The 24,329-nt window shown below is 48.5% G+C and overlaps 2 protein-coding genes and 2 pseudogenes across 5 annotated transcripts; 3 read left to right on the top strand and 1 right to left on the bottom strand.

Annotated features, from left to right (window-relative positions):
• The first annotated feature begins 591 nt into the window (after window positions 1-591).
• On the top strand, window positions 592-2,408 carry Gm7030 (predicted gene 7030). The gene is made up of 4 exons (NM_001177467.1): window positions 592-677; window positions 853-1,122; window positions 1,277-1,543; window positions 2,133-2,408. Exons 1-4 carry the CDS (start codon window positions 602-604, stop codon window positions 2,375-2,377), a joined length of 858 nt encoding a protein of 285 aa, NP_001170938.1. The 5' UTR covers window positions 592-601; the 3' UTR covers window positions 2,378-2,408.
• A 6,164-nt stretch (window positions 2,409-8,572) lies between these two features.
• Window positions 8,573-14,146, top strand: H2-T10 (histocompatibility 2, T region locus 10; annotated as a pseudogene). Its single transcript, NR_046286.1, has 10 exons — window positions 8,573-8,724; window positions 8,834-8,952; window positions 9,142-9,402; window positions 9,585-9,832; window positions 10,553-10,828; window positions 10,977-11,081; window positions 11,963-11,995; window positions 12,114-12,160; window positions 12,283-12,352; window positions 12,561-14,146. The product of NR_046286.1 is annotated as a histocompatibility 2, T region locus 10, transcript variant 1, non-coding (transcript).
• BC023719 (cDNA sequence BC023719) lies at window positions 12,924-18,620 on the bottom strand (annotated as a pseudogene). The gene is made up of 2 exons (NR_165816.1): window positions 18,539-18,620; window positions 12,924-13,820 (listed from the first exon to the last, which is right to left on the bottom strand). The product of NR_165816.1 is annotated as a cDNA sequence BC023719 (transcript).
• H2-T-ps (histocompatibility 2, T region locus, pseudogene) lies at window positions 18,294-20,987 on the top strand. Of its 2 annotated transcripts, NM_001271005.1 has the most exons (7): window positions 18,341-18,420; window positions 18,591-18,860; window positions 19,074-19,349; window positions 19,882-20,157; window positions 20,285-20,400; window positions 20,578-20,607; window positions 20,747-20,987. In NM_001271005.1, exons 1-6 carry the CDS (start codon window positions 18,360-18,362, stop codon window positions 20,581-20,583), a joined length of 1,005 nt encoding a protein of 334 aa, NP_001257934.1. In that variant the 5' UTR covers window positions 18,341-18,359; the 3' UTR covers window positions 20,584-20,607; window positions 20,747-20,987. The 2 variants fall into 2 exon arrangements, with proteins under 2 accessions (XP_006524863.1, NP_001257934.1); XM_006524800.4 differs by lacking the exons at window positions 20,285-20,400; window positions 20,578-20,607; window positions 20,747-20,987 and having other exon boundaries at window positions 18,294-18,420; window positions 19,636-19,964.
• Window positions 20,988-24,329: the final 3,342 nt, after the last annotated feature.

Raw genomic sequence — 24,329 nt, 5'->3', positions numbered from 1 at the left:
ATTTATGTATTTAGAACACATATTCCTGAGCAGCCTGGCTTGGCAGTGTGACCTAATGCTAACCCTAAGCCACTACAGGTGAACACAGACCACTGGTCTCTGTGTGAAACTGTGTGGTGCTTGCAGGTCAGAGCCTCCTGCTTTCAAGAAAACATCTCTCCACTGCATTCCAGAGCACCTGACACCCATCACATTGGGGTCAGGTATGGAGGTAGGAGGGAGCAAAACAACTGCTCTTACCCTGAAGGTTTCCACTCTGATTACCACCTGACATTCTGGGCAGGGCTCAGATAGAGGATGCTATCTATACACAGGGCTATGTACAGGAGGAGTCAGGACAAAGTCCCAAGTCCTCAGAAGTGGCTTTATAAGTAGAGGGCTGAGGAGGGCGGGGCTGAGAGCTGGGCTGAGGGCAGGGCTTGAATTGGTTTCACATCTTGCTCTTGCTGTCATTGGCAGTTTTCCTGCCTGGGAATAGTTTTTTGCAGCAGCACCTCCCAGGCCCATTGAGAGGAGGTTCCTAGAAAAGGAAAAGTAGCTGTGATTGCAAGTTACCAAGTCCAGGATTTATATCACTGTACTGAGCTCTCCCTATCCCAGGATGGGGACCCTTACGAGTTGCCCTCTACTTCTCCTGCTGCTGGCGACCGCCCTGGCCCCGACCCGAGCGGGCAAGAGTGAGTGGGGGTCGCGAGGGAAAGGTCCTTTGTGGGGAGGTTCTTGGTGGCACTTGGGAAGCGAGTTGTCCTGTCTCCGCCTTTTCTCAGAGCCCCAGTCCTGCTCATCTCCAGGTCTGCGCACCCTCCCAGGGTCCCAAGAGGAGGTCGGGGTCTCATGTTGCTCCTCCCCTAGGCTCACACTCGCTGCGGTATTTCGCCACTGCCATGTCCAGGCCAGGCTTAGGGGAGCCCCGGTTCACCGCCGTGGGTTACGTGGACGACACACAGTTCATGCGCTTCGACAGCGACTCTGAGAATCCCAGGGCCGAGCCATGCAAGCCATGGGTGGAACAGATGGAGCCCGAATATTGGGAGCAGGAGACGCGGAAATTCAAGGAGCACACCCAGAATTTCCGAACTTGCCTTTACAACCTACTCCACCTGTACAACCAGAGTCAGGACGGTAAGTGACCCCCACCCCCCCCCGAGTGTCAGAGGTCACGTCCCCTCACGAACTCACTGAAGGGATATGGGACCCGCTGTGGGTGCCTGAGTTTTGCTTTAGGTTTGAGGACTGTGCCTGAACATGGGCGGGACTGTGTCCATGCCCGGGCCAGGTCCCCACACTATCCAGGATATGCACGGATGCTACGTGGGACCAGATGGTCAGTTCCTACACGGGCACTATCAACATGCCTATGATGGCCACGATTACATCACCCTGAACGAGGACCTGAGCTCCTGGACCGCAGCAGATGCAGTGGCTCAGATCACTCAACACAAATGGGAGGAGGCTGGAGTGGCAGAGGAATACAAGGCCTACCTAGAGGGCACATGCGTGGAGACACTCCACAGATTGTTGGAGGAAGCTCAGCAACACTCAGGTAAGTGATGTAGTTTGAGGAACAACCCTCTCTCAGCTCCCTTGTTCTCTGATTGGGGGAGAAAAAGAATGCAGCTAGAATACTGCCTTTGTCTGCCTCAGGATAGAGAGAAGGCTTCTAGTTTTCTTGACCCAGTATCCAGAGGGGGAGAGGGGCTCTCCTCAATATTTCCCTTCTCTCAGGATAGTTCAGAGTCTGTTTCAGGATGGAAACAGAGAAGATCTCTGGAATAGCCAACAGTAGCCCCCTGCAGTCTGCAGGCCTTTGGAGCAGTGGCTTCTCTGAGGCCCTGCTCTCTGCACACACTGGGGTCATTGGGATCTGACTCTGGTGACACCAAATGTCTCAGACCCACCCAGTCTGGAACAGGAGTCTCTTTCTCAATAGGTGATGAGAGTCCTGGAGAACCTAGGCCCTTTCACACAAATCCTAGGAATTCCCAAAGAACAGATTATCTGGATGGCTGCTGAGGGGTTTTGAACCCTCTCAGCACTCAGCTTTCCTATGCCTCCATGGGATTGATCACCCAAGCACCTGCAGTTTCCAGGAAGAATGAAAAAAGTGTGAACATTCCAACTCTTCTCTTCAGACCCCCCAAATACACATGTGACCCGTCACCCCAGACCTGAAGGTGAAGTCACCCTGAGGTGCTGGGCCCTGGGCTTCTACCCTGCTGACATCACCCTGACCTGGCAGTTGAATGGGGAGGAGCTGACCCAGGACATGGAGCTTGTGGAGACCAGGCCTGCAGGGGATGGAACCTTCCAGAAGTGGGCAGCTGTCGTGGTGCCTTTTGGGGAGGAGCCTAGATACACATGCCATGTGTACCATTAGGGGCTGCCTGAGCCCCTCACCCTGAGATGGGGTAAGGAGAGTGTGGGTGCATAACTGGGGTCAGGGAAAGCTGGAACCTTCTGCAGACCCTGAGCTGGTCAGGACAGAGTGCTGGGGTCATGATCCTCACCTTCATATCCTTCCCAGAGCCTCCTCCATCCTCAGACTCTAACATGGTAATCATTGCTGCTCTGGTTGTCTTTGGAGCTGTGATCATCATTGGAGCTGTGGTGGCTTTTATGATGAAGAGGAGAAACACAGGTAGGAAAGGGCAGAGTCTGTGTTTCCTCTCAGGCCCTTTTAGAAGTGTGCTCTGCACATCAATGGGAAACACAGCCACACCAATCATTGCTACTGTCTTTAACCTGCGTCTGTATCCATTCTGTAAATTTCCTAGAGTTAGACTCTTCCTTCTTTTCTCACAGCTTTTCTTTTCACAGGTAGAAAAGGAGGGGACTATGCTCCAGCTGGAGGTAGTTGGGGGAGGCAAGATTGTCTCTGAGACTCTTGGGGTGAAGCTGGAGCTCAGGCAGCCCATACTAGCTCCTCCAGCCCCACCTGTCAGTCTCCTGAATGTCTTACTTCTTCTACTGCAGGCAGCAACAGTGCCCAGGGCTCTGACTTGATTCTGGAGACCTTGAAAGGTAACACATGTGTTCTGGGATTGGACCTGAGGCAAACAGGAGAGGACTGGGTCCCAGGTCCACTCAAATCTAGACCTTTGAATGAGAGGTGGGCCTTAGAGATGGCTTCATATTGAATGTCCTGACTCTTATTTTTATTCCCTGAGATAGTTCTGACTTAGAAACTAGAAATGTCTAAAACTGTTTGCTTTTCCTCTATGCACAATGGAAAAAAACCTGGAAAGCCCAGGCTACCTTAGCACACAAGGACCCTGTCCCTAACTTGCCTGTTCTCCTTTCCACAGCCATCCTTCCTGGCCCAGCACGCACTAAGGGACATCTGCATCCTGACAGCTCCAAGCTGCCCTGAGCTGCAGCTCCTCACTTCCACACTGAACATAAGAATCTGAATGCTCAAATCTTTGAGCTGAGGGTTGATTAGTGGGTAAATTAAGGGACTGACAATATTCAGAGTGCTGAGGCAGAAATAATGGCAGCATGGAGAACCTTCCAGAAACTATGTTTCCTGCATTGAGCGTCAGGTGGGACAGGAAGAGGTTGTGGTCATGCCTATCTAGAGCCCAGCTCATGACCACTTTGGTGTGGTCTGGTCACTCTCAGCTCTGTCCTCCTCAGATCTATTGTCCTTGTTACTTGGTGGAACCAGAGGCTGACAGACTCTATGATCCAAGAGACAGGGGGATGTCCTTGACCTTGTCCTGTCCCCAGGATTCTAAGTAGCCAGGGCAGCTGGGACTGATCACAGCGTTGGCTCAGTCCTGGCTCTGGCTCTTCTACCTTCTTCTGTGTTTATTTCTGCACCATTTTAGTTTGTATGGAGTAGTAGGCCCTTTCTGGTTCCTGTGAGTAGTGCCTGTCTCATTCTCCTTTGGGGTGCCTGATTAATGGCAGTAAGTGTTTTTCCATCCTTGTCCCCCAAGACCCAACTAGGCCCCTACACTCAGGAGACTGCCTTGAGGACATGAACTTCTCCCAAGGAGAACATGTCCTCCTTCCAGGGCCCTTGCCTTGAGATTCTACCCTCTCTCCCCCCAATCTTCAAGAGTCTAACTCCTGTCTGTAGGATCACAGAAAGGACGAAGGAACAGGGCCTCAATTGGAAAGCAATCCTGTGGGGACTGTGTTCTACCCTGCTCCACTTTGTAACATGTTATTAACCCTCACTCAGAAAACATGCATGGCAGAGTCACAAGTCTCTGAGCTCAAGCTTCTGGTCCTGAGGGCAAGCAACTGTCTGGGAGCAGCCACACAGCGACTGTGTTGGATTCTCACACCAACTCTTGCTAAAGGCATTCCAGCTTTGACACTTCACAGCAGGGCTCTCCAGTGGAAGGTCTTCCTGGATGTAGAAGGCTCAGCTGCTGTTAAGAGCTAAGTGGTGGAGGGACTGTGTGATGTAAATAACAATACTTCTACACACTTAAACAGTTTTTTAACCTTAGAACGTGGGGGAAAAGACGCCAGGGCTTGACTTTTGTCAAATTTTCACTGGAAAATACAGATTTATCTTTTGCCTCTGAAAATGAACATCAAAGCTGCTGGTGGTTCTCACATTATTGGTGGTTTGGTTTGGTTTGGTTTTGAGGCAGGCTCTCACTATGTAGCTCTGACTGTCTGGAACTCACTTTGTAGGCCATGTCAATCCACCTGTCTCTGCCTTCCAAGTGCCTTGTTAAAGGCAGGAACCACTATGGCCTGCAGAGACTGCAATGAGGTCTCTGCCAGTTAGCTTGTTTGTGAAGTATGTGATCACACTTTGTGAAACCAAGGGCTCTTGGTTATGAGGAGTCCCACACAGTTGGTTCTCAGCATCAGTTATTTATTTGTTTATGTATGTATTTATTTATTTAATGTAAAATTATCTACTTATTCAATATGTATGGTTTTCTCGGCCCAATGTGTGTCTGTGCACAACCTTCCTGCCTGGAGTCTGGGGAGGGAGTAGGATCCCCTGGAACTGGAGTTACAGACAGTTGTGAGGTGTCCTGTAGGTGCTGGGAATTGAACCCCAGTCCTCTAGAAGAGCAACCAGTGATTTTTAACCACTGAGCCATCTCTCCAGTCCCTGCAATATCAGTTCTTTTTTTTCTGTTTTGTTTGTTGTTTTTTGTTTTTTCCAGACAAAGTTTCTCTGTATAGCCCTGGCTGTCCTGGAACTCACTCTGTAGACCAGGCTGGCCTTGTGGCCTCGAACTCATAAATCTGCCTGCCTCTGCCTCCCACGTTCTGGGATTAAAGGCGTGCGCCACCACCGCCCGGCTCTACCATCAGTTCTTAACACACATAATGACAAGGGTATCATCAACCTTGCTGTGAATTCTGCTCTGCCCTCAGTAAACCTACAGTCATGTTCTCAGGCAATCACATGAGCTTTGGTGAACCATCAATATTCTAAATGAATTTTGCACACTATAACATGGCTTTATATAAAAAATGCTTTGTTTAAACATCAATATTTTACTACAAATTCATTATAAAATATACATTGTCATCAAATAAACTTTAATTTAAAAAATAGAATTGCCTGTCATTATATGCTATATTTCACAAATGAAGACAGATTTGTATAAAGGCAAAAATAATACTTCTAAATGTCAAATGTCAGTTTAAAAATAACACATGAGGATAGAAGTAAGTGCGCTGCTGGTCTAACGGGAATTCCCAAACTTTCTTTAGTCTGAGCTTGGAAATGTGAATGTCAAATCTCTGGAATGTGACTCAGCAAGAATTGTATCAATCATACACATTTACAGCTCCTATGAGGTAACACAAGAATGTGTAACTATCCCCAGCAGGGCAGTTTTGCAAATTTTGTGTGATGCTTGCCAAAACAATAAAAAATAAACGGGTTAAATTTTAAAAAGAACTTTATTTTAAAGATCTTTCAAGAAATTCTGACCTGTGCCTTCCTTTGTTTTCCCAAGTTTTCATATTATTTGATTAAAGATAAAATAGAGAAGAATTTGATTAAAGATAAAATAGAGAAGATAGAGAAAACGTTCTTCTGACTTACAGGATGTTGGGTAACACTGGATTTTGGTGTAGGTTTTAACAGAGACAGCTATTTATTTCCTCCCAGAGATAAATTAATTCCTCCTGAGGAGAGGGCGTGTCCAGGACCTGCTCACTCTACTCCTGAAGGAGGGAGGCTGGTGGATGAGCTGTGGTCTGGGATTGCATACTCAGCATACTGTACAGATTTCATTCTCGCTCTGTCTCTATCCTGTTCTTTCTCCTTCCTCCTCCTTCCTCCTCCTCCTCTTCTTCTTCCTCTTCTTCTTCCTCTCTCTCTCTCTCTCTCTCTCAAGACTGGCTCCAGAGAAGTCAGCTGCTCTGTCAAGAAAAATCTCAAGAGAGACCTAGGGCACAGAGGACTCCTGGGGACAGCCAGCAGGAACCTGAGTCCTTTCCAGCTGCCATAAGAGGAAGCCATATCTCATGTGACCCCAGCTCTAGTAAAGCCTTGAGAAAACACAGCAAGAAGAAAAACACAAATATGACCTGGGAGAGCTCCTGAGCCAGGCTCACCAAACTCTTGATGTCCCACACTGTGAGAAGTATCAGTGGTTGGAGTCTCCAGATACTGTACGTGGCTGTTTTGCTACATAGTAGCAATAACTGAGAAATGCAAATCTCCCACAATCTTCCTGTGGAGTTCTAGGACTCTGAAAGCCAGAGCTTTCAAAGATGGGGAATTATCCTAACTAGCCTTTCAACCTGCCCTAAGATATCATAAGGGAGTATTCTTGTCACCTTATTTTAAGAATTAAAATTCTCACAGCTAAATAGGGTGTTAACCCCTAACTGGGATTCCTATTATCCTAACAAAGGGGACTCTAGACATTGTTTTCTCTCAGCATCCATTATCTATTAAAGCAGTGATTCTGAACCTGTGGGTCCAGCAACCCTTCCACAATGGTCACCAAACTTAGTTGGAAATCATGGATATTTACATGATTCACAACAGCAGCAACATTACAGCTATAATGTAGCAACAAAAATAGCTTTATGGTTGGGGTCACCACAATGTGAGGAACTGTGTTAAAGGGTCTCAGCTTCAGGAAGGTTGAGAACCTCTGCCAGAGTCCTGGCTCTTCTCAGTATCTCTAACCCCCACCCCCTACCCTTGAACCTCTCCAGACCCTGAGCTTCACCCCTTTCCATCCCTAATCTTCTCTCCTTTCAGCCCAGCTACCAGCCAACAGCTCCCTTGGCTAGATGCTCTTGGCCACTTTGTTTCTTCTCCCTGCCCTGGTTCTTGTGTTCTCTCTCTCTCCTCTCATTGCCTTCCCCAATCTCCCTCTCATGGCAAGGTCTATTCTGCTGGCTGTGTTCAGTCTGAGCTCTTCCTTTTCTTTCACCACGACTAGAACAAGCTGTACCATTTTCATTCACTACCACCCTCACTCTAGCTCAATTAGATTTTCATGATCCATGACAACCATTTCCCACACAAAGAAGAACAAGGCAGTGCTGTGCTCTTTCTCCCCAGCCCTCCCCCAATAACCACCCTGACTATTCACCTTCACAAGGTCAGTCCATCAAATGCTAAGTTCAGTGAAGGGACTCTGCAAAAGTCATTAGGGCTCCGAACCAGCTGACTTTACTCTGAGGGACTGTCCTGATCAGGGCAAATATTAAAAGGACTGGGTTCTGTGCCCAGACCCACAGTGTGATGACTCTACACAGGAGATTTCCTCCAATGACCTTCATAAAGCCACCCAAAGAACCCAAAGTCTATGAAGAGTAACCAACATTCCTGCTCTGCTCCATCCAGCAAGGACAGGGGACCTTGCTCAGAAACTGAGAAATGGAATCCTGCCACATGTTCCCTGTGAGCTTTGAGAACTCTGAATTAGAGATGAGTCCCAACCTTGTGCAAAACTCCATAGTGCTAGCTAGTCAACTTGGCAGGTTCATTGAGAAAATATATCTCACTGGTCTTTGGCAGTGCATGTCTTTACTGCCAGCACTCGGGGGTGAGAAACAGGTGGATTGAGTTTGAGGCAAGCCTGGCCTAAAAAGGAAAGTTCTGACAGACAGACAGACAGACAGACAGACAGGAGAAAGGATCTCACCTGGGTCTCCAGTGAATTCCTCCAAAAAGCTGGCTATTGCCAACATGGGCCCTGGGATGTTTCCTTCTGGAGGAGTCCTGTGTCCCATGAGAGGGCCTGTGCAGTCTCCCCTGGATTCCACAGACAGCCTCTGAACAGGTCTCAGGAAGACAGAGTGAAAGGAACAGCTCTTTCAGCTCTTTCTGGGCACTTCCAGAAATCCCTCCCAGGCAATGGCTCTCAGGACCTCAAGAGGAAAGTAGCTGGGAGAGTCCCTAATTGGCTTAGTTTCACTTTCGAATCCCCAACCTCTCTTGAGTTTTTCTGCCTAGATATTGATGACTTGGCACTAGTTCTCACTCTCTGTAGGGTAATTTCTCCTAATTACTTGATTGGCTAATGACGACGACAAGAAGCCAATCGCTGGGCTAAGATGAAAAGGCGAGAAAGGAAGTCATGACGAAAGGAACCCCTTTTACCGCCTTGCTCTCTCTGTGACCCTCCTCTCCCCAGGCAGGGTTGAGAGCAAGAAGGTGCAGGATGTAGGCCTGCAGAATTGTCAGACCCAGTGGCGGCTTCTGCCACTGGAAGAATTTCCAACATAAAACAGATGATCAGTTTGGGACAATCGATTCTGCGACCAGAGGTAGTGTCATTTGGTTACTTTTAAAATTCAGATTGTCTGGTGTTTTCCAATCACTCGCGACTGTAATTTGAAGTTGGATTCTGAGATAATACAATCGCTGTCGCTCTAGTTTATAAAGCTGTCCAAGATCTGCCCAGTCCCAGATGTCCTGGGTCCTCAGGGCTGCTGTGGTCTGCGCCCTTCTCCTGCAGCTGGATGCCAGACCATCCTGGACTCGGATCCCTTTGGGTGAGTGAGACCAGGGAGGGAAACTGTCTCTACTGGGAAGGCTAGGGATAGCACCACCCAGTCTCTGCACCACCCAGCAAGATCCTCCAGCCCCCCTTTTTCAGCTGTCCCGGCCCGCACTCCCGCTCGAGATCGAGATCGGGGATCGAGGAGGAGGAGGTCGGGGTCTCATCGCGCTCCTCCTCCCAGGTTCACACTCGCTTAGGTATTTCTACACCGCTGTGTCCCGGCCTGGCCTTGGGGAGCCCTGGTTCATAATTGTCGGCTATGTGGACGACATGCAGGTCCTGCGCTTCAGCAGCAAGGAGGAGACTCCGAGGATGGCACCCTGGCTGGAGCAGGAGGAAGCAGATGACTGGGAACAGCAGACTCGTATAGTCACAATTCAAGGACAGCTGTCTGAAAGGAATCTGATGACCCTGGTTCATTTTTACAACAAGAGCATGGACGGTGAGTGATCCGAACCCATCCCAAGGATGTACCAGGGTTGTCCATATTCACTAGACCGGAGTTTCACCCAACACATGCCCAGTTCCTCAAAAGCCAAGAGTCTTCAGGGATTAACTTGGACTTGGTCTGTGTTCTACTCGTGTTGCTGCGACAGGACTGACCACCAACTATGTCCTTCCTAGACTCTCACACACTACAGTGGCTGCAGGGCTGCGATGTGGAGCCAGATCGGCACCTGTGTCTCTGGTACAACCAGCTCGCCTATGATAGCGAGGATCTCCCCACCCTGAGCGAAAACCCAAGTTCCTGTACAGTGGGAAAACAGTGGGAAACAGCACTGTACCTCAGATCTCTCAGCACCTGGAGGGCCACTGCTCAGATCTGCTGCAGAAATACCTGGAAAAAGGGAAGGAGAGGCTGCTGCGTTCAGGTGCCCAGGGGAGCCAAACCATGTCTGTTTCCTTTAGGCTACTTGCTGGGAGTTTGGAGAGCTGGAGGTGCTGGGTGGGAAGAGAGGACTTGGAGTACAGCTCACAGTTGAGCACTCCCCAGCAAGCACGAGTTCTGGTTTAGATCCTTAGCATTTGCAAAGAAGGAGAGGGAGACAGGTGAATGAGAAGGACTTTTCTCACTCCTCCCCAAGTCCAGAGAGGCAAGAGGCTCTTGTGTTCCAGATCTGTGACAAAACAATGACTTCTTCACAAGACAGCCCCTCTCTTACTAGCAAGAAATTCATTTTCTCCAACTGGAGACCAAACTTTTAGTAACTGATGAACAAATTCTTGACTTCAGCAATGGCCCTGGACTCATTGGGAGCTATTTCTCAGAACTTGTTCTTTGCCCCAGACTTCAGTGTCTCTGGAGTCAGACTCCAGCTTTTCTCAGTCTCTTGGCCCTCACCCAGCTCAGGACCAGAAGCCCTTCCCACGATCTGCAGAGACCTGGAGCCTCCTGTCCATGTTGTCCTGCTCACATCCTAAGGCATCTCTAAGAACAGATCCTCCCAGGTGCAGGTGCTCTAGCTGGTGTCTAGATGATGGACACCCTAATCCCACCGCAGTCCTCCTGTCCACCCCAGGATGGTCACATGAACACTGCTGAGTCCCCAGAAGAAAGCAAGATGCCTTTTCTTTTCAACTCTCTCCCCCAGACCCCCCAAAGGCACATGTGACCCGTCACCCCAGACCTGAAGGTGATGTCACCCTGAGGTGCTGGGCCCTGGGTTTCTACCCTGCTGACATCACCCTGACCTGGCAGAAGGATGGGGAGGAGCTGACCCAAGAAGTGGAGTTTGTGGAGACCAGGCCTGCAGGGGATGGAACCTTCCAGAAGTGGGCAGCTGTGGTGGTGCCTCTTGGAAAGGTGCAGAGTTACACGTGCCATGTGGACCATGAGGGGCTGCCTGAGCCCCTCACCCTGAGATGGGGTAAGGAGGGTGAGGGTGCAGAGCTGGGGTCAGGGAAAGCTGGAGCCTTCTGCAGACCCTGAGCCTCTCAGGGCTGAGAGATGAATGATCTTCACCTTCTCTTCCCCTCTCCTGCCCTCCCCTCCCTTCACTTCCCTTTGCTTCCCAGAGCCTGCATGGTACCAAAAGCCTTGGATTTGGATTGTTGCCACGGTTTTTTCCATTTTGCTCATTTGTCTCTGTGTGGCTCGCAGACCCATGAAGAAGAATGCAGGTAGGGGAGAAATGTGTTCTGGGTTTCCTTGTCCCACTGAGGGTTTGAAGCCTTAGGTAGAGGCATACCCTGCTTAGGTAACAGGATGCAGCATCCACAGTCCTCTTAGCCTGGAGCCTTTTTGTTTAACCTTAAGTGAAGGGGACTAAACAGCAGTTTCTTCTTGAGAATGGTTTTGGTGCCCGTGACCTCATGACCAGCTGTCACAGGCAAAGGTCTTACTGGGGACAAAACTCCAAGGAGGTCCTACATCACCTCAGTCCTAGAAATTTCCCTGGGGGGGGGGGGGCTGGAGAGATGGCTCAACAGTTAAGAGCACTGACTGCTCTTCCAGAGGTCCTGAGTTCAATTCCCAGGAACCACATGGTGGCTCACAACCATCTGTAATGGGAGCTGATGCCCTCTTCTGGTATAGCTGAAGACAGCTACAGTGTACTCATATAAATAAGTAAATAATATTTAAACAAAAAAAGAAAGAGAGAGAGAGAGAGAGAGAGAGAGAGAGAGAGGAAGGAAGAAAGAAAGAAAGAAAGAAAGAAAGAAAGAAAGAAAGAAAGAAAGAAAGAAAGAAAGAAAACTTAATTTCCCTTGGGCCCAGAACTAAGGGGTTTTGCTAGACCAGTGGTTCTCAAACTGTGGGCCGAGAGTCCTTTGGGGGTTGTCCTCTGGCATCCTACATATGAGATACTTACATTACAATTTGTAACAGAAGCAAAATTATAGTTATGAAGTAGTAACAAAATAATGTTATAGGTGGGGGTCATGACAACATGAGAATACTCTATTAGAGGCCACAGCATTAGGAAGGAAGAGAACCACTGGTCTAGGCCCTTATGACTCCCTACTCCCATGCCACCCATATGTGGTTTTTCTTTCCTCAGGTGGGAGAGGAAGGCGTGACACCCAAGAAGCAGGTGAGTGTGGTGAGGAGTGATCTCTGAGACCCTTGGAGCCCATGGGAGCCCACCGCAGTTCCTCCTTTAGCCTCTAGTCTTCTGAAGTCTGACTGGATCCTGTTTTGATCTTTCCTAGGCAGAGACAGTCCCCAAGACTCTAGCAAGACTGTTGTGGATGATGAGGTAAAACATGGGGTGGCACAGAGGACTCGTGATGGGCAGGTAGAGAGATCTGAGTGAGAAGCGAGCTATTTGGAACATCACGGGTTACAGTAACTGCCATGAACCTGTTCTTACTCCTGTAGGAGATGGGGGTTTGCTTTTGGAAGATTAAGTACTGTAAGACTTGTCTAGGCCACTCCCCAGGAACTTCAGGTTTGTTTACCATGTCACCCCGAAAGAGGTATCAGCCTGTCTTCCCCACCCCACCCCCCACTCTGTCGGTGTTGTCTCCCAGAAGGCTTCACTTAGCCTCCTCACCCTCCAGAGAACACTCCCAGCTGTTCCCCCTCACCCACCGCCTCTGTGGGATCACCTGCAACAGTTACTGAAGAATGCAATCTTTCCTTTTGTATCCCATCAGTTGGCGAGTCTTTACTGTCACCTTGACTGGATTTAGGATCATCTGGGAGATGCCCCTTTGAGTGGCTGGGCTGTGAGGACAGCAGGCCAGTTCTTGCCACCCTGGACAGAAACACATCTCACCTTTCTGGCTCGAGGATCTGAACACCTGTCTCTTGCCTACTCGGCTTCTAGTCAGGCATTTTGTCACCTTGTCAAGGGTCCCAGGGACACAAAGCTCCCTCCTCTCACCCACAGCACTCTGGGTCCTACCCCCAATGCTTCAGGGACATTTAATCAGGTCAAATTGGGATCAATGGCTTTGATGCAGAAAAGAACTGTGGACTAATAGAGATAGGGTTTAATAAAAAAAATATCTTTTTAATTTTAAGGTGTCTTAAAAGTATTTATTTATTGGGTATGTGCATGTGAGAGCTATAGCGCACGTGTGGGAGACAGAGGACAACTTGCTGGAGTCAGTTCTCTTCCTCCACCAGGTAGGTCCCAGGGATGGATCTCAGGTCTTGGCAGACTTGGACACAGTGCCTTTACCCACTGAGCACCTGGCTGACCCAACAAAGTATTTTTTGAAGGTTGGCTCATTTGTTGTTATTCATTTTTACTGGACTTTGACTTGGAGGTAGAAGCAGCCTACACCTCTTGGCAGTCTGATCCTGGCGTTTTTTTCTGTGGCTTCCTTCATTCTCTTGGCCCAAGGCTTAGCTCTGCAGCCCCTCCTCAGTCTCCATAGCAACGCTTAGCTCTACAGCCTCTCTCCATCTCCATAGCACCTAGTCTCTACTGAACAATACATTGGTGTTTTGTTGCAGGACAGGTGGAGTAAGGAGATGCTGGGTCTTGGATCTTGGGGGCTGTGGTTCTGGGCTTCTTCCCTTCTTTGCCTGCTTTCTCACAACGTGTTGACTGGCACCATCAGCTTCTTTGGAAAGACTGAAAAGCTTTCCGATTCTGCAGTTCTTTTGGGCCCAGGAGTATCTGTCAGTCCAGGAATCTCCTTTTCTCCTTGGCTCATGATAACCGAGTTGAGGACTCAGACTGGCATCCGTAACGTGCCTGCAGACAGGCTCATCCTGCCTCTCTCCAGCTTTCTTTGGTCAGAACAGCAGGTGCACTTGGCCGTGGGTCCAGACACCTTGCTGGGACCTTCCAAGGGAAAGCCTTGTTTGCTGTTCCCAACGATGGTTCGGACCAATTATCCCTTGGACTATTCACCAGCGTCTGGGAAGGAGACATCCAGCTTCATCTTGTCATAGCCGAACACCTGGGAAGGGCAGTGAAAAAGAAAAAAAATAAAAGCATGTTAATGTAGACTTTCGACAGGAAGATTTAGAGAGGGGCCAAGAAAAGAGAAAGATAAATGTTAAGAAAAAAATGGCTGCTGCTGGCCACACCTTTAATCCCAGCACTTGGGAGGCAGAGGCAGGAGGATTTCTGAGTTTGAGGCCAGCCTGGTCTACAGAGTTCCAGGACTGCCAGGGTGACACAAAGTAACTGTCTCAAAAGATTTAATTAATTAATTAATTAATTAATTAAAAAGTAAACATACTTTTAAGAAATCAAATAAATCCAGATGTGAAATATTGTTCATTGCTCTGTGTCTTTTCTTTTTCCAAAACCAAATTTTCAATATTTACCTCATCAGCGACCACGGTTGTGAGCTGCCTGCTGTATGTGGGATTCAAACACAGGTTCTCCGCAAAAGCAGTCAGTGCTCTCTCTTAACCACGGAGCCACCTCTCCAGCCCCAAATTCTAATATTTTTTAAGGTAATAGAAAATCAAGTCTTGACAAGATTACACTTAAATGCCTGAGTGGAAAAGTCTGTATAAATTACCATGTACAACAAGGTTGCATGGTAAATTAATGGATTGTTTTACAAATATCCTTTCTAAATCCCCTTGCTGGCTTAACTCTTGGAGTTAAGGAACCCATCTTTAAAAAAAAAGATTTATTTATTTATTTTTATGTATGTGAGTACGCTGTAGCTGTACAGATGGTTGTGAGCCTTCGTGTGGTTGTTAGGAGTTGAATTTTAGGACCTCTGCTCGTTCCGGTCAGCCCTGCTTACTCAGGTCGGATCCCGGTCGCTCCAGTCAACCCTGCTCGCTCAGGCCCAAAGATTTATTTACTATTATACATAAGTACACTGTAGCTGTCTTCAGACGCACCAGAAGAGGACGTCGGATCTCATTACAGATGGTTGTGAGCCACCATGTAGTTGCTGGGATTTGAATTCAAGACCTCTGGACGACTAGTCAGTGCTCTTATCCACTGAGCCATCTCGCCAGTCCTAAGGATCCTATCTTGAGTTATTTATAAGCTGCGATTCTTGCATGTGCTTGTAAGACCCATTATTACAACAGCTCAATACCACATCTCTGTTTTGTTCTCTACGAAATAAAAATCCTACTTTGACATATTGAAAAAGGGCCAGGAAAGAAGTTTCCACAAAGTCATGGGGATGGCTAGCTCTGAGAATACATTGTTACCTGCAAAGACGGCTGATTCTATATTGGTCCTACCAGCACACTGTGGAGTCCATCTGAGAACCAACAACCCACCTAAGAACTGACAACTGGAAATCTTAGGTTCTTGTGGACCAGCTGAAGTATCTGCCATCTGACTAACACTGTGGCAGGCGTTAGGCAATGCCATTTGTTACAAGATAATGGGGTCACTCGCCCTACAATCATGTCTCTTTAAAACTCAAAATGTGTTATGTCTATAAAATTAATGTTTCTTGATGGATGTTGGTGGCACACACCTTTAATGCCAGCACCTGACAGACAGAGGCAGGTGGATCTCTGAGAATTCCAGGTCAGCCTTGTCTAAAGGATAGAAAGAAAGAAAGAAACAAAGAAAGAACTAAATAAAGCAATAAAATAAAAGAATAACAGTTCAGGACACAACCATGAACTTTGAACAGAGAACTCATCCCAACACAGCCCAGAGGCAGGCAGAAACAAATGTTTCTCAGGGTGGCCACCAGGTGGCAGTGTGCTCCTGGCTGAAAAGGCTTTAGAGGTGCCCATAAGCTGCACAAGCTTACAAAAACAAAGTCACCCCGTTCTGGGAAGTCCTTGAAGGCTGCAGCGTGAGCTCTGGGCCTCAACCACTTTCTGTATATTGTCTTTCTGATTTCTGCAGAGTGTAGTTCTCAGGATCACATTCGCGAAAGCAACAACAGCTGCATGCCCTAAAGCCTGCCTTCCAGTTCATCTCCACCAGCCAGGAGATGAACCACCACCAGCTGCAAAGACAGTGAGGAGGGAACAGAGGTCATTCCAGAGTTTAGTCCCGCCTAATTAGTCAGCAGTGTCCTGCAGCAGGAACCTTTGGCCTGTTTGGGTGCTTGATGCAAACTAAACAAATGATTAGCAGTGTTTATCTGCTACCCTATTTGCACCATACACACGCAGATTCTCCAGTATGGAGAACAACTGAATCTTCATAGTATAGAAGATAAAATTGCTCCTATCTTCCCCCATTGTCCCTGTCACACTCTACCGGGTCCTCAGGCTGTGACGTAGACATCCCCAGGGAAGTACCTTCCACTTTCTGTGCTCCACCATGTGTAAGAGTTGCCTCTAAACCTTAGACCCTTCATAAACTTGCCACCATCAGTGGTTTTGATTTTGGTTTTCTCTCCTGGCACTGCTGCTCTGCAAGGATCCAGCCATGTGTTTCCTAGTTCCCCTAACTGGATCCTGAGTGCTCTCCAAGGCACCTGCTTCAGAGAGCTGGAAGAGCCCCTGTAGCTGGTTACCATGGAGATGCAAACCAGCCAGATCTCAGGTGCCTCCCGAGTCCACTGTGGCTCATGCCCACTACTGCATCCTGCAGTGTGACCAGAGCCGCATACATTTCCTGTGGCCCTTGTTTGATCAGCTTTGCCCAGGTCCTGTAAACAATCCAGTTTGGGCCAGTGAGGTATGTGTCAAATGCTGCCTTTCTCAGCCCTAACTCTCTCATCAGAAGCCCACCTTCTCCAGTTTTTCAGTGACACCTAAAAAGTCATGGGTGCCAAGTCCACACATAGCACTGAGCCTCAGGTGTACAGTGCTTGCCTGTCATTTGTGAGGCCCTTGAGTTATCCTCAGCTAGAAACAGGGGACATGTAAATGACATGGCAACTTTCTTGGCTATGGACCTGGTTTATTTCAACCATCTCAAAACTGAACAAGAACCTATCAGGTCAAAGCTTTTAAAATTTATTTATTTATTTATTTATTATGTACACAGTGTTCTGCCTATTTGCATGCCTGAAGGCCAGAAGAGGGCTTGTCTTCAGAAATGGGGTCCTGTTGTCAGTTTATGGAGAGCCTGGATTGTCTGGGAATTTCCATGGGAACCCTTTGGTCAATAACTCAATTGGATGTAACCCAGTTAGTTACATTCTGCGTCCCTAACTCAAGTGGATGTAACCCAGTTACCCTCTAGCACCGGAAGCTTCCTTTGGTGGCGAGAGATGGCCAGTTGGGGCTCCGACTCCCTCATTATTTAAAGGCTTCATATTTTAGGAAGTTTCCACTACTTTGGGTTTCCCTTGTGCCCCTCATATGCCCCTCAGCTCTAGCTGTCTCTCCCCACATTCTGTCCCTCAACCTCTTCTCCCCTCTCCCCCCACCTGTTCATCCCGCTCCTGTGTAACCCCCACCCCCGGCACCAGCCCGGCCATAAAACCTACCCTCCTTTCCCTCCCAGGGAGATCCTTGTGTCCCTTCCTCTGTGCCTAACCTCTCTGGGTCTAAAGACTGTAGCTTGGCTGCTTTATTTCATGGCTAATATCCACATATAAGTGAATATGTACCGTATTTATCTTTCTGATGATCCAGTGGTTTTAGCATAGCGAAATAGAAACATCCCATGGTGGAGTTACATTAAAATCAACCATCTAATAACTGCCACTTGTATAGTTATAGTGTTTCGTGTTTACACAGAGCAGAGTACTAAACAGAGTCCTTCTGCGACTGGAGAGATGGCTCAGCTGTTAAGAGCTTATACCTAAGATCATGCAAGGAACCTGAGGTCAGATCCCAGCCCTCACACCGCACCTCACAACCACCTGAAACTCCAGCTCCAGGGATCTGACGCTCTGTTTGGTCCTCCTCGGGCACTGCATTCATCTATCCACACACAAACACACATATAAACATGATTTATAAAATAACTACAACTTGGGGCTGGAGAGACGGCTCAGCGGCTAAGAGCACTGACTGCTCTCCCAGAGGTCCTGAGTTCAATTCCCAGCAACCACATGGTGGCTCACAACCATCTGTAATGAGATCTGATGCCCTCTTCTGGTGTGTCTGAAGACAGCTGCAGTATACAAATGTACATACAATAAATAAATAATTCTTTAAAAAAAATAACTACAACTCGATATGCCAGGGCTGGCTGATACCCACTGGAAAACCTCCCCTTTTTGCAAGAGAAAGGGAGAAGGGAAGAGGGGAGGGGGAGGACTGGGAAAAGGAGGAAGGGGAAACTGTGGTCAGGACGTAAAGTGAATTAATTAATTAAGTCGAAGCTTGCACAGATTCTGCAACAAGACTTGGAGAAACAGTTTGCCCAAGAACACAAGTGCCAGAGAAGATAGTCCCGGTTAAAGCTGTAGGTCTGAAAAGGGATCCTACTGCTTGCTTCCTGTTTCATAAAGACACAAATGATGCAGTCTCAATTCTCATTTCTGTTGGACGCCTAGTTTTCTAAAAGCCAATCAGCGACGCAGAGGTTTCAAAGTATGAAGTCAACAGAATACGGTCCTCATTCAGGTTCCTCACAGACCCAGGGAGTGAGGATGTTGCTTTTTGCCCACTTGCTCCAGCTGCTGGTCAGCGCCACAGTCCCGACCCAGAGTAGTAAGTGAGGGGAGGGGTGAGGGGAGGGGTAGGGAGCGAAAAAGACTCTGCGAGGAAAAGCGGGAGGTGCAGCACCCCAAGTTCCACCGACCTGTCCTAGTCCCTCCCCCGCCTTTACCTGGGACCTTGAGCCTGGGGGAGGTCGGGGTCTCACCGCGCGCCGTCCCCAGGCTCACACTCGCTGCGGTATTTCCACACCGTCGTATCCCGGCCCGGCCTCGGAGAGCCCCGGTTCATCATTGTCGGCTACGTGGACGACACGCAGTTCGTGCGCTTCGACAGCGACTCGGAGAATCCGAGGATGGAGCCTCGGGCGCGGTGGATTGAGCAGGAGGGGCCGGAGTATTGGGAGCGGGAGACTCGGAAAGCCAGGGACATGGGGAGGAACTTCAGAGTAAACCTGAGGACCCTGCTCGGCTACTACAATCAGAGTAAGGACGGTGAGTGACTGCGGCTGGGATCACAGCTATGATCACTCCATGTCCCCTGAGACGGGCCTGGGTCATCTTGACCCGCTGAGACAAAATTTCATCCAAACGCCTACCCAGAACCTCAGACAAAAAAGCCCCCGCAGAGTTCTGCTTAGGTTTGGGATATCTACTAACATTGGGCAAAGTGGCCACAGGTGGCGCTCATCAGCGTATCCCTTCCAGAATCTCACACGCTGCAGTGGATGTACGGCTGCGACGTGGGGCCCGATGGGCGCCTGCTCCGCGGGTATTGTCAGGAGGCCTATGATGGCCAGGATTACATCTCCCTGAACGAAGACCTGCGCTCCTGGACCGCGACCAACTTAGCCTCGCATATCTCTAAGTGCAAGTCAGAGGCGGTCGATGAGGCCCACCAACAGAGGGCATACCTGCAAGGTCCTTGCGTGGAGTGGCTCCATACATACCTACAGCTGGGAAGTGAGACACTGCTGCGCTCAGGTGCCCTGGAGAGCTCTCCTCACTTTTCCTCTAGGGTTTGGGGAAAATCCTTGAGGTATATAACTCAGGGGCTGAACGCTGTTCAGCAGGCACAGCGCGGAGGAGGAGGGAGAGAGACTCCCAAGGCTGCTTTTCCCCTGTAGGGATTCTAATCCTTAACACAAGCACATCAGGCTCGATCATGGCCCTGGACCCATGGGGGTGAGGGGGCTCTTTCTCAGGCCTCCCTCCTTGCCCTATCTAGAGTCAGACTCCAGCTTTTCTCAATCTCTTGGCTCTCACCCAGCTCAGGACCAGAAGCCCTTCCCACGATCTGCAGAGACCTGGAACCTCCTGTCCATGTTGTCCTGCTCACATCCTAAGGCATCCCTAAGAACAGATCCTCCCAGGTGCAGGTGCTCTAGCTGGTGTCTAGATGATGGACACCATAATCCCACCGCAGTCCTCCTGTCCACCCCAGGATGGTCACATGAACACTGCTGAGTCCCCAGAAGAAAGCAAGATGCCTCATCCTTTCAACTCTCTCCCTCAGACCCTCCAAAGGCACATGTGACCCGTCACCCCAGACCTGAAGGTGATGTCACCCTGAGGTGCTGGGCCCTGGGCTTCTATCCTGCTGACATCACCCTGACCTGGCAGTTGAATGGGGAGGAGCTGACCCAGGACATGGAGTTTGTGGAGACCAGGCCTGCAGGGGATGGAACCTTCCAGAAGTGGGCATCTGTGGTGGTGCCTCTTGGGAAGGAGCAGAATTACACATGCCATGTGTACCATGAGGGGCTGCCTGAGCCCCTCACCCTGAGATGGGGTAAGAAGGGTGTGGGTGCAGATCTGGGGTCAGGGAAAGCTGGAGCCTTCTGCAGACCCTGAGCTGGTCAGGACTGAGAGCTGGGGTCATGACCCTCCCCTTCATTTCCTGTACCTGTCCTTCCCAGAGCCTCCTCCATCCACTGTCTCCAACATGGTAATCATTGCTGTTCTGGTTGTCCTTGGAGCTGTGATAGTCATTGTTGCTGTGGTGGCTTTTGTAATGAAGAGGAGGAAAACACAGGTATGAAAGGGCAGAGTCTGAGTTTTCTCTCAGCCTCCTTTAGAAGTGTGGTCAGCTCATTAATGGGGAACACAGCCACACCCACATTGCTGCAGTCTCCAACTGGGTCAGCTGTCAGTTCTGGGAACTCCCTAGGGCTGGTGTTTCTCTGGTCTCTCATGGCTTTTCTTCTCACAGGTGTAAAAGGATGCTATGCTCATGTTCTAGGTAAGTGCGAGAGGGGGGCAGGGGACACCCTTGTCCCTGAGGCTCTCAGGATAGAGCTGGGATTTGTTCCAGCCCATAATCCCCTCTTGCCACAGCCTCTCTGTCTCCTCAGTGTGCCTTGTTATCTCTTCTACTGCAGGCAGCAAGAGCTTCCAGACCTCTGACTGGCCTCAGAAGGCATGACAATCCCTGGGGGCCTGGGACTGGACCTGAGGCACAAGGGAGACCGGGGTTCAATTCCTAGCACTGACATGGCAGGTGTCTGTTACTAGTAACAAACAGTTCATGTCTCATGAATGTAGACATGAATGCAGCTAAAGCACCAACATACATAATATTAAACCTTTAAAAAAATAAAAGGTGTATGAGCTGGACAAACAATATTGTCTTTGTAAATGTTCTGAGGGTGGCAGTGAGTTACTCACAGCACCATAGCAGTTTCTATTGTTTGGTGTTCACCATCTGTTTTGGTTATTTTTCTCCTTGATGTGATAAGACAAACATTGTTGCCTCCCCCAGCCTGAAGTGGGCTGGTACAAACCTTGTAGCCACTGAGGTGGGGCCACCTGCGGTGCAGCTTTCTCACTTGGCTGGCTTCTTTTGAAGTGACAACTGTCCTGAGATTCTACTCCCTGCTGAGAGGCTGAACCTGTCTTCTGGAGATGTTCCTGAGGTAGCTGACTACCTGTGGAATTGGCAACTTACTGCTAATGGCTCTGTAGGACTAGTGCTAACAACTTGGCAACAAAACATTGGGAAGCCTGGAGGAGGGTATTCACTTCCCCTCTTTATTAGTGCAGAGTGCTAATAAACATTGAGCCTTGAACAGGAAATCATCTTGGCTCCATTATTTCTCTCGACCAACCGTCTAGTTTCTCTTTTTCAGCCCCAGCCTGCCTCCCAGGTGTACCCAGTTTATGTAGGCCAGGCAGCATAGGACAAATTGGCGCCACTAAAGGGAACACTGGGACCAGCGGGAAAACACTGAGGGAGCTCCAAGGGAAGGAAAGAATCAGAGGATCTTATTGGGCACAGTGAGCAATAGGTATTTATGCTAGTGCTGGCTTTAAACTTCATTTTTTAAAAGTGTTGCTGGAGGTGCAATAGGATACGGGCTAAGTTTGGAACGGTGCTGACCCGGCGCTTTTTCTACTTAGGGTTTGACAACGAAATATGTGTGGGACTAGCAACTTTGAATTAGGCGGTTGGTTGTCCGCAGCTTTCAAAAGGTGTTTAAAGCAAGAGGAATAGGGTTTAAAATAATGAAACAGGTGGTTGTCCCCAGTCAAGAACTGCATCAGGCTAGAGGAATAGGGTTTAAGATAATAAAATAAAATAAAATAAAATAAAATAAAATAAAGGAAAATGGATTTTGAAACTCTCCCAGGGACAGAAATCGGGGAATGCCCTGCTTTATTCTCTCTGGCTCTACAGTTCTCTGCCCTCTTTGTGTTGTCTAATGTCTGGTGCACCAAATCCGTTTACGTGTCAATCCATGTGTGTTTTGTCTCGTTGTCTGAATGACTGAATGTTCTGTGTTTCATGTTGGAAAATAAAAATGGCTAAGACTTTATCTGCTGGTTCAGCAAAGCCTGAGAATGGTTCACATTTTGACTGAGAATTAAGCACAGCAGGGGAGCCACTGCTGAAAAAGCTGCTTTCAAAGAAAGGGAGTCTGCAGCTTCTTAGTTTTAAGGCAAAAAAGCTGATTGTTGGGTTTTTCCTAGAAAATTCACTGCAATCCTGATTATTGTGTTAAGCAAATGACAAAGTGCTTTTTTATCTTATAAATATAGCTATAAAAAGTAAAATTCTTTGATTGGTCTAATATAAGACTCATGTAGCTGCTGCATTTGGTTTTTTACTGGTCTTAAAGGTGTAACATTGGTAGCAAGACAGCTTTAAATTGGTGGCTTAGGTTTGGAGTCTTTCCAACACGTGGCATAAAGCAGGCCAAAAAACTAGGCCTCTAAGGGATACTTCTAGTTGAGATAATATTGAATGTGATTCTGAAAGAACCTAGTGGGGAAACCCCCACTCAGCTCCCGATTCGGCGTGCACCCAAGAATCACGAATAGAACACAACACCTTGATGTAACAACACGAGGTATTTTAATGGCGGAGCTCCGGGTCGAAACGTATCTCACACAGGAGACAGTGGATTTGACCACGAGGCTTGGAAGCTAGGGGTTTTTATAGAAAAGGAGTGGGGCTGGGGGAGGAATTGGCGTGGTTTCACATGATTGGTCCATTTAAACATCAGCAGCCTGTAACATTTAACTTAGGTCAGAGGGGTGGGAGCTAGGGAGGCGATGGGCCTGCCCGGGCATGTCCTGGTCTGTTCTGCTATGTTCTCAGCCCCAGGTTTCAAAGCTCACAAACAACTCTTTGGGCTATTTGACATACGTTACATGAATCACAGTTTTATTTCCTTTCATTCCCCTCTTCTTCTGTTTAGACTAATTCTAATCATAGAATTTTAGAGATTGGTGTCCCCTAACTCTTCATCTACCTGAACTATAGGTTGATATTGCCTTTGAAGAACCATGAGTTTTACTGTATCAATTCTACTCTGGATGAAAGCCATTCCTCTATTTATTATACAAGGGCCGAAAACTAAAGCTAAGCATATCATAAGGATTGGTCCGGCTACAGCAGAAATCAAAGAAGTTATCCAAGATGGTCGTGATTCAAACCACGACTCAAACCACCCCCGTTGAGCATCCTCGGCGATTGTCCATACAGCCCTACCCCCCTCATTGAGTACCTCCCACGTTTGTTGAACAGGACTGTGGGGGTTGAAGTCCTTTGGGATCGCTCTTACGAAGCAGGTGCAACTTAAAAGGGTTATTAGTCTTCTCCAAAGTCCACTCATCATGGCTGACTCCAGGGTATGCTCTCTTGACGTGGGATGCGTGGACCCAAGTGGGGATTCCTTCCACTTTGACCATGGTGGGCTTTGTCAGTAGCACCAAGTAGGGTCCCTTCCACCTCGGTTCTAGGTTTCCCGCTCGGTGTCTCCTCACCAGGACTGCGTCTCCTACTTCAAACTGATGCGGCACCTGTGTGTCACCAGCAACATAGGTTTCTTTTAGCTGTTCCCAGACCTCTTTTCTTACTATTTCAAGAGCTTTTAATCGAGCCAAAAGACTAGAAGAAGGAGAGAAAGACACATCCGGGCGATTCTTATCCCCTACGGTCATAAAAATGGGTGGGGGCGCCCCATACATTAATTCAAATGGAGTTAGGCCAAGGGGTCCAGGTGTATTCCAAACCCTGAACAAGGCATAAGGGAGAACGGCTGTCCAATCGCTTCCGCCGGATTCTAAGGCTATTTTAGTCAGAGTCTCCTTTAGCATTCTGTTCATCCTTTCTACCTGTCCTGAACTCTGGGGTCTGTATGCACAATGTAATTTCCAATTTGTCCCCAGTTGTCTGGCCAATCCCTGACTTACCTGGGAGACGAAGGCAGGTCCGTTGTCTGACCCCATTACCTTAGGTATCCCAAAACGGGGAAGGATTTCTTCAAGTATCTTCTTGACCACTACATTAGCCGTTTCTTTTTTGGTGGGGAACGCTTCGACCCATCCTGAAAAGGTGTCTATAAAAACTAAGAGATATTTATTTCCATACCTAGCCAGTTTCACCTCATTGAAGTCAGTTTCCCAGTAGGCTTCAGGCCTGTCTCCTCGCAGTCGTTTTCCTTCCTGGAGCCTGCTAGA

This window comes from Mus musculus, chromosome 17, assembly GCF_000001635.26.
Source record: "Mus musculus strain C57BL/6J chromosome 17, GRCm38.p6 C57BL/6J".
NCBI lineage: Eukaryota > Metazoa > Chordata > Mammalia > Rodentia > Muridae > Mus > Mus musculus.
Note: the sequence above shows the minus strand (reverse complement) of the source record. Positions and strands in the feature narration are given on the sequence as shown.

Bases quoted from the DNA above. Each gene is read 5' to 3' on its own strand.
- Gm7030 (NM_001177467.1), top strand. From the start codon at position 602: ATGGGGACCCTTACGAGTTGCCCTCTACTTCTCCTGCTGCTGGCGACC. The intron at 678-852 runs GTGAGTGGGGGT...CTCCTCCCCTAG, and splicing joins CCCGACCCGAGCGGGCAAGA to GCTCACACTCGCTGCGGTAT. The intron at 1,123-1,276 runs GTAAGTGACCCC...TGCCCGGGCCAG, and splicing joins GTACAACCAGAGTCAGGACG to GTCCCCACACTATCCAGGAT.
- H2-T-ps (NM_001271005.1), top strand. From the start codon at position 18,360: ATGTTGCTTTTTGCCCACTTGCTCCAGCTGCTGGTCAGCGCCACAGTC. The intron at 18,421-18,590 runs GTAAGTGAGGGG...CGCCGTCCCCAG, and splicing joins CACAGTCCCGACCCAGAGTA to GCTCACACTCGCTGCGGTAT. The intron at 18,861-19,073 runs GTGAGTGACTGC...TATCCCTTCCAG, and splicing joins CTACAATCAGAGTAAGGACG to AATCTCACACGCTGCAGTGG.